General features: G+C 46.3%; 1 protein-coding gene across 3 annotated transcripts in view; it reads right to left on the reverse strand.

Annotated features, from left to right (window-relative positions):
* Window positions 1–8,186, reverse strand: part of CENPP (centromere protein P) — a 211,338-nt gene extending 203,152 nt beyond the window's left edge. For 2 of the 3 annotated variants that reach the window (XM_029919447.1, XM_029919446.1), the window contains exon 1: window positions 8,030–8,186. In XM_029919447.1, coding sequence (XP_029775307.1) covers window positions 8,030–8,136 — 107 coding nt within the window. In that variant the 5' untranslated portion in view covers window positions 8,137–8,186. Of the gene's footprint in view, window positions 1–7,655; window positions 7,750–8,029 lie in introns of those variants that run through there. The other variant, XM_029919448.1, reaches the window with a different exon arrangement.
* Between the last annotated feature and the right edge of the window lie 565 nt (window positions 8,187–8,751).

Genomic DNA, 8,751 nt, shown 5'->3' on the forward strand with positions numbered 1-8,751 from the left:
GACCACGTGCTCTTTTGTACTATCATTAAGTGATAAAAAACTTAAACTAAGAATGCTAATAAAAGCAAGAAGCAATCTTCATGTATAAATGATAAATTCCTGTTATGCAAATACCAATTATCACAGAAAACTATGAATGAAAACTTCAAAGTGTTTCCTATAGAGCAAAGAGATAAAAGAACTAAATCATCCCTCTGAAAAAAAGTTCTGCAGAATTCAAAAAAGAACCTGTGTTAGCTAAGGAGAGAATGGGAAGTAACTGTTTAATGGATACAGAGTATCACTTTGGGGTGAGGGAAAAGTCCTAGAGAAGGACAGCAGTGATGGCTGCATGACAGTGTAAAAGTACTTAATGCAACTGAACTACATACTTTAACATACAGAAATTGATCAATGTAATATACCACCATTAACAGAAAAAAAGAAACAAAAGACTTGGTTATCTCACTTAATGCAGAAAAAGCATCTGATGGGGCATCTGGATGGCTCAATTGGTTAAGCATCCAACTTCAGCTCAGGTCAAGATCTTGTGGTTCATGAGTTTGAGTCCTGCATCGGACTCACCGCTGTCAGCACAGAGCTACTTTCAGATCCTCTGTCTCCCTCTCTCTGGCCCTCCCCAACTCATGCACGCGCACGCTCGCTCGCTCTCTCTCTCTCTCTCTCTCTCTCAAAAACAAACTAAGAAAAAAAAGCATTTGACAAAATTCAACACACTTTAATAATAAAATAGTAAAAATACTAGGAATGAAGGAAATTATCTTAACATAATAAATACCACATATGAAAAAGGGAAGGATGCCCACTTTGACCACTGAAACATGGTTCTGGAAACTCTAAAATGAGAAATTAAGCAAGAAACAAATAAAAGGCATCCAAGTTGATTTTCTTTTATAGTTTACTGTCAAGTTGGTTTCCATATTACATCATCCCAACAAGTGCCCTCCCCCATGCCCATCACCTCCCTTCCCCTCTCCCCCACCCCCATCAGCCCCCAGTTTGTTCTTAGTATTCATGAGTCTCTCATAAAAGGCATCCAAATGGAGCAGGAAGTAAAATTATCTTTGTTTACACATGGTATAATCTCATATGCACAAAACCCTAAAGACTCCACAAAAAAAATGTTAGAATAAATTAATTTAGCAAACTATCAGGATATAAAGTCACAACGCAAAAATCAGATGCATTTCTATCAACCAAACAGTGAACAATTTGAAACGTAAATTACAAAAACAATTCCATTTACCACAGCATTAAAAAGAACACTTAGGAACTAACCTTAGGAAGGAATTTACCTTATGAAGGTAAGACTTGTACAATGAAAACTACAAAGCATTTTATATAAATAGAAACACATCTCATGTTAATGAATTGGAAAATTAGTTATTATTAAAATGTCAATATTACCCCAAGCAATCTAGAGATTCGATTCAATCCCTATCTAAGTCCCAATGAGGTTTTCCACAGGAATAGAAAAACCCGTCCTAAAATTCATGTGGAATCTCAAGGGATAGCCAAAATAATCTTCATAAAGAACAAAACTGGAGGACTCATACTTCCTGATTTCAAAACTTAACTGAGTGGTGCCTAGGAGGCTCAGTCGGTTAAACATCGGACTTCAGCTCAGATCATGATCTCGTGATTGGTGGGTTCGAGCCCCGCATCAGGCTGTGTACTGACAGCTCAGGCTCTGGAGCCTGCTTTGGAGTCTGTGTCTTCATCACTCTCTGCCCCTTCGAACCACTCACTCTCTCACTCTCTCTCTCAAAAATGAATAAACATTAAAACAAAAGTTTTAAAAACTTAATTGAAAGGTACAGTAATCAAAAACAGTGTAGTATCAGCATAAAGACAAACAGATTGATGACTATAATAGAATTATAGAACCCAGAAATGAACCCTCACATATATGATCATATGATTTTTGACAAGCTTGCTAACAGCATTCAAATAGTGCTGGAAAAACAATATTCACAAAAGAATGAAGCTGGACCCTTCCCTAACAGCATATACAAAAATTGACTCAAACATCTAAATGTTAGACCTAAACCAAAACTTTTGGAATAAAACATAGGACAAAAGTTTCATCATGTCAGCTAGGGCAAGGATTTTTAGTTTACAACAGCAAAGGTACAGGTAACAAAGGAAAAACTAGACAAACTGGACTTCATGAACAGTTTTAAAAATTGTACGACATAAGACACTAACAAGAGAGTAAAAAGGCAACCTACAGAATGAGAAAATATATTTGCTAATCATGTATCTGATAAGGGTTTAATTTCCAAAATAAATGAAGTACTCCTAAAATAACAATAACCATCCTGTTCAGGAATGGGCACAGGACTTAGACATTTCTCCAAAAAGGACAGAAAAATGACCATAGCCTAAGACCCAACAGTTGGCTTTTCTTATTCTAATGCAGATGCCAGACCTCAGCTTTGATTACCAAGGCATCTGCTGCATCCCCTTCAATGAAGGAGACCTCCAACAGAGACACACTGTCAACCAGAGGACAATGAGTCAGACTGCCTTCCCCCACTGAGAATCCTTTGTTTCAGAGATCTTAGTTCATTTCAAAAACTGACCATTCAGGTCACATTTTTCTCTTCATGTGCTTTATATTTCTACTCTTATGTTTTAAGTTCACCAATAGTGAGTCCTTGAAACCCTACTGAAACCCTAGGCCTCCACCCTCAACCCCAGTAAAAAGAGAACCCCTGTCCTGTTCTCTCATTCTCTGTCTCTGTCTCCCTCTCTGCACCAGTGACCTGGTTATGTGGCTCCCGGGGCATTGCTTGTACACTCCAGAGCTCATAAGTAATAAACTTTTTTCCTTCAAAGTTTCCTAAAGGCAACTGAGGAGGGCATCTTGCAATCAATATAAGAATCACAAGATTTGACCCATTCAAATGGGGAAAGGTCCCTGGTCATGCTGGCTCCAGGCCTTTCTGTTCAATAGGATTACTACGGATAGGTGAGACTGCCACAAATCGATGGCCAAGAAGCACATAAAAAGATGTTCAGTATCACTAATCATGAAAGAACTGACCCCACACCTATTAGGATGGCTACTATAAAATACAACAACAACAACTACAACAGCCAGCACGGAAAACAATACTGGTGCGGATACTGAAAATCTGCAAACACTGTAGACTGTTGGTGGGAATGTAAAATGATGAGGGTGCGTGGGGCAAGCTGGGGGCCAAGTACAGGCTGATAGCACCCCCACCCCAACCCCAGGTGGGATCTGTGCGATAGTCCTCTGACACTCCTGGCTACTCCAGAACAAAGGAAAGGGGGTTAAGTGTTTGCCATGGTGATCTGGGAAACTAAGGCAAATAAAAACCTAAATTCCCCTCCTGCCCACAGCCCACTTCCGAGTCCTTGAAACCGGCAGAGCGACCTCCCTCTAGGAGCTCAGCTGCCTCCATGACGACACGTTGCTGGGAGCAAAAGAGAATCTTAACATTATCCTGACCCCCAGGATCCTGTAAGTCTACTTTAACATAAAAGATTCCTTTGAATACTTCCTTCATCTCAGCTGCCCCAAGATAAATGCTAGCAATCATACTCCAGACTTGTGGCCCCTGATATATATATATGGGTCCCAGTGACTGGGGTTTTACTGAATGGTAATAAATGGTGTTTCCTTAGCAACAGCTAACCTCTCAAGGTCCTGGGAAACCTTGCTTCCAAAAGTCCTTAGAGAGACTTACTCTATTCCTGATCCCCTCCCAACCTGAGGGCATACAGAGTTACCCGTCATAACCCCAGTGCAGCTCTTCTCTCCATGGGTTGTCCCCATGCATTTTTTTTTAAGCATTTATTTATTTTTGAGAGACAGAGAGAGACAGTGTGATCAGGGGAGGGGCAGAGAGAGACAGAGAAAGAGCAGGAGACACAGAATCTGAAGGAGACTCCAGGCTCTGAGTTGTCAGCACAGAGCCCAACACGGGGCTTGAACCCACAAAGCGTGAGATCATGACCTGAGCCAAAGTTGGATGTTTACCCGACTGAGCCACCCAGGCGCCCCTCCCATGCTTTAATAAGCCACCTTTTTGTACCAAAGACAACTTCAAGAATTCTTTCTTGGCTCTTGGCTCCGGACCACCCCACCATCACCCCAAACTTCATCAAATGGTACAACCACTGTGGAAACCAGGATGGGAGGAGGTTCTCAAAAAATTAAAAATACAATTGCCAAGTAATCCATCAATTCCACTTCTTGGTACATATTTGTAGGGGTTAAGGACAGACCTCCCCCCAAGACCGTGGCACTCTGACATATAATTTTGTGAAGGCTCTTAAGACCCCACTCTGTAGGCTCAAAAAGACTTTTGTCCTCCTTTAGCCACACAGAACGTTAACTGGGGGCCTTTCCCAGATTCAGCATAATTAAAACAGAGGAAAATGTTACCAGAGTGACCTACCTGTATAATGGGGCAAACATCTAATAACCAAACATCTGCTCTTCCTACTGCCCTGTGAAGTGCATTCCTCTTCTCCGAAGTCCCAGATCACTAGCCCCCTCTCCTTAGTTCAGAATGACTTACAGAATTCATTTTGCCTGTCTCATTTCCAGGTCTATGTGGAATCCTTGTACATATGCCTTTTAAATTTGACTTTCTCCTGTTAATCTATCTATGGAAATTTAACTCTTAGTCCAGCTAGAAGGACGATTGAAGGAAAAGGAAATCCCTCCCTCCCCACATATCCAAAAGAATGAAAAGCAGGGTCTCAAAGAGGTATTTGTACACATGTGTTGATACCAGCATTATTCACAATAGCTGAAAGGTGGAAGTAACCCAAATGTCCATTGAGAGATAAAAGGATAGGACGTGGTATATACATACAAGAGAATGTTATTCACCCTGAAAAAAGAAGGAAATTCTGCACTTTGCTACAATGTGGATGAACCTTGATGATATTGTGCTAAGTGAAATAAACCAGTGACAAAAAGACAAATATGTATAAATTCACTGACATGTGATACCTAGAGATGTCAAATTCAGAGACAAAAAGTAAAATGCTGGTTGCCAAGGACTAAGTGGGGAATGGGAAATTATTGCTTAATGGTTATAGAGTTTCAGTTTTATAAGATGAAAAAAGGGAGATGGTGGTCATAGTCGCACAACATCGTCAATGTATGTAACACCATTGATCTGTACACTCAAAAAGCATCAAGATGGCAAATTTGGTTACATTTTACCACACACACAGCTTGGCACACAGGTCCCAATCTTCCTTTTCCACCACAGTAAAAAGAAACCTCACATCCTGGACTAACACGTAATGTACTCCCCAATCTGGACTCTTCCTAGTTTCCCAACTTTTGAGAAGACACAGATGACATCAACAGTCTATGTATTGTCCTGGACTAATAATGACATCTTGTGGCCAGTAAAGAAATCATTTTTCCCAACAGCATGACAAGAAGCTTCTCAAACTTTCAAATATGCATAAAATGACCAGGGTGGGCTGTCTTGTTAAAATGCAGATTGACAAGAGACTATAGATGCTGGCAAGGGTGTGGAGAGACGGGCACCCTCCTGCACTGTTGGTGGCACAGTAAACTGGTGCAGCCGCTCTGGAAAACAGTGTGGAGGTTCCTCAAAAAACTATCGATAGAACTCCCCTATGACCCAGCAATAGCACTGCTAGGGATTTACCCAAGGGATACAGAAGTGCTGATGCACAGGAGCACATCTACCCCAATGTTCGTAGCGGCACTGTCAACAATAGCCAAATCATGGAAAGAGCCTAAATGTCCATCACCTGATGAGTGGATCAAGAAGATGTGGTATATATACACGATGGAGTACTATATGGCAATGAGGAAGAATGAAATGTGGCCATTTGTAGGAAGTGGATGGACCTCAAGGGTGTCATGCTAAGTGAAATAAGCCAGGCAGAGAAGGACAGAGACCATATGTTTGCACTCATAGGTCTAACAGGAGACCAGGAGAAACCTAATGGAGGACCAGGGGGAGGGGAAGAGGGAAAGAGAGTTGGGGAGAGAGAGGGATGCAAAACTTGAGAGACTATTGAATGCTGAAAACGAACTGAGGGTTGAAGGGGAAGGGGGAGGGGGAAAAGAGGTGCTGGTGATGGAGGAGGGCACTTGTGGGAAAGAGCCCTGGGTGTTGTATGGAAACCAATTTGACAATAAACTATTAAAAAAATAAAGTGAAAAAAATAAGTTAAATAAAATGCAGATTGACTCAGCAGGTGGGGGTAGGCCCCAAATCGCTATTAAAAAAAAAATTTTAACACTAATTTTTTGAGACAGAGAGACAGAGCATGAGTGGAAGAGGGGCAGCAAGAGAGGGAGACACAGATTCCAAAGCAGGCTCTAGGCTGTCAGCACTGAGCCCAATGTGGGGTTCAAACCCATGGAGTGTGAGCTCATGACCTGAGCTCAAGTTGGACAATTGACTGAGCCATCCAGGAGCCCCTCTGTTTTATGTTGTTTTATTTTTTTTTGTTTTATTTATTTTTGAGAGAGAGAGGGCGCGCGTGGGTGGGGGAGGGTCAGAGAGAGAGGGAGACACAGAATCTGAAACAGGCTCCAGGCTCTGAGCGGTCCACACAGAGCCTGGCCGGGGGCTTGAACCCACGAAATGCAAGACCTATGACCCAAGCCAAAGCCCAACACTCAACCGACTGAGACACCAGGGCGCCCGTTTTTTTTTTTTTAACGTTTATTTATTTACTTAGTTAAAGTGAGTGCCAGAAGAGAGAGAAAGAGAATCCCCAAGAGGGCTCTAACCCATGACTTTAACCAACTGACAACCCCAGCGTCCCCAAATCTGCATTTCTGTGCGACTCCTAAGTACTGTGACTGCCTCCACTGTACTGAGCACCCTAGAGCAGCAAGGGTCTTCCACACATTTACAACTTCGCTTGTGGAGGAACGTGTTTGTTCCCCGGTGCCCCGCCTCCCCCTCTCCCCTTTCCCAGGTGCCGCTTCCTTCACTTTCAGGATCCCAGCCACCAGTCTGTGAACATCCTCTTTCGCGTTTTTTTTCTTCCATTTTGTGCCAGCCCCTGTCCGGTGGGCTCAGGAAAATCTCTCTGCACCTATGGCAGACAGTCTCCACTGAGAAATTGAAGACGCCTTCTGCTTTCCAGTGAGTTTGAGACCATAGGTACATAGTTAACCCTTTTCCCTCCTCCTTCGGTTAAGTAAAGCGCCTCAGCTTTGACGTGAGATTTCTGGGTTCCAACCCAGCTCTGACCTCACCTCCTCCCAGCCTCAGTTTCCCCGACTTAAAAAAATTTTTTTTATGTTTTTATTTATTTTTGAGAAAGAGACAAAGTGCAGCAAGGGAGGGGCAGAGAGAGGGAGACACAGAATCCGAAACAGGCTCCAGGCTCTGAGCTGTCAGCACAGAACCTGACGCGGGGCTCGAACCCAAGAACTGTGAGATCGTGACCTGAGCCGTCGGACGCTGAACCGAGACACCCAGGCGCCCCAGTTTCCCTGACTTTAAAAGAAGGTTGGCAGGAGCACCTTACGCGGGGTTGTCAAGGGCGAACACGAGGTTGTCAAACGTGAACCTTATTTGGGGTTGTCACGGGCGCACACCCCTCCGCCCGGGACGTCCAGCCCTGGGACCGCCCCCGCGCCCCTCCCGGCGGTGCCTTCCCACCTGCGGGCACTTGACCGCCGCCCCGCGGACCACCTTCGCTCATTTCCTTTCCACCAATACTTTTCTGCCTCGTTGTTTCTCAGGGGAACCGCCACATCACCAAGGCGAATGGAAACCTGCGGGTCGGCCGCCCCCCGGCGGGGAGCTCGGGGACACAGGCGGGGCCACCGTCTGGTCCACCAGCGAACAGGGCCTCAAGGAAAGCAGCTTCCCCGCGCCGACGCCCCCAGGCCGACAGCTGCCGGGGCGCAGACGCCGCAGACGCCGCACCCCCCGCCCCGCCGCCCCGCCGCCCCCGAGGCTCGGAAACGCCGGGGGTCGGTGGCGCAGCGGAGGAGACCGCCCCGCCCCATAAGGCCCGCGGGGGCACCTACAGCGCTCGCGAGGCGTCTTCCTCCGGTGTCCGAGGCTCCTCGCACGCCCGCCGCAGGGCCGCGATCTCGGCTTCCAAGGCGCGGACCTCCGCCTGCAGGGAGTCCATGGCGCGGCGCCGACTGGAGGCTGTTTGAGCGGCGAGCTCCGGGCCCGGCGCTTCAAGCCTCCCGCGCTGCCGGCGCAAACCATAGTGGAGTGAGGCGGGGGAGGCGGGGGAGCGGGACCCCAGACCTGCAACCGGCGCGCGCGCGCATTTCCCGAACTCGTTGCCCTCGCGGCTCTCCCTGCCCCCGAAGGGCCCTCAGCAGTCCTGGGGCTTCGAGAGGGCGGGAGCCCTCCGGCCCGAAGCCCCAGGAAGCAGCAGCCCACCCCAGGCTGGCAGACCTTGGAACAATCCGGCGGAGTGCGTCACCGAGGCGGGGGCGGGGAGCGGTCCGGGACCAAGTGAATTGGAGCCTCTCTATTTTTCTTCCCCGGTCTCTTCCGCCGTCCTAGGTCAGGAGTCGAGGAACCGAGGGCGTGGATTCGTTAAAGTACAAATTAGAGAATGTTGGTTTGGGGTCATTTGCGGACATTGAGGGCATAGTGTTGAGGCACCGCAGGACTCCAAAGGACAGCAAAGGAAATAAGGAGCGCTCTGGAACTGAGTGTGGTAACGGAACCTTAGGAACCTCAAGTGGAACTCGGGTAGGAAGGACAACAGAACGCGTCTGTTCGGACA

Source organism: Suricata suricatta, chromosome 13 (genome assembly GCF_006229205.1).
Source record: "Suricata suricatta isolate VVHF042 chromosome 13, meerkat_22Aug2017_6uvM2_HiC, whole genome shotgun sequence".
NCBI lineage: Eukaryota > Metazoa > Chordata > Mammalia > Carnivora > Herpestidae > Suricata > Suricata suricatta.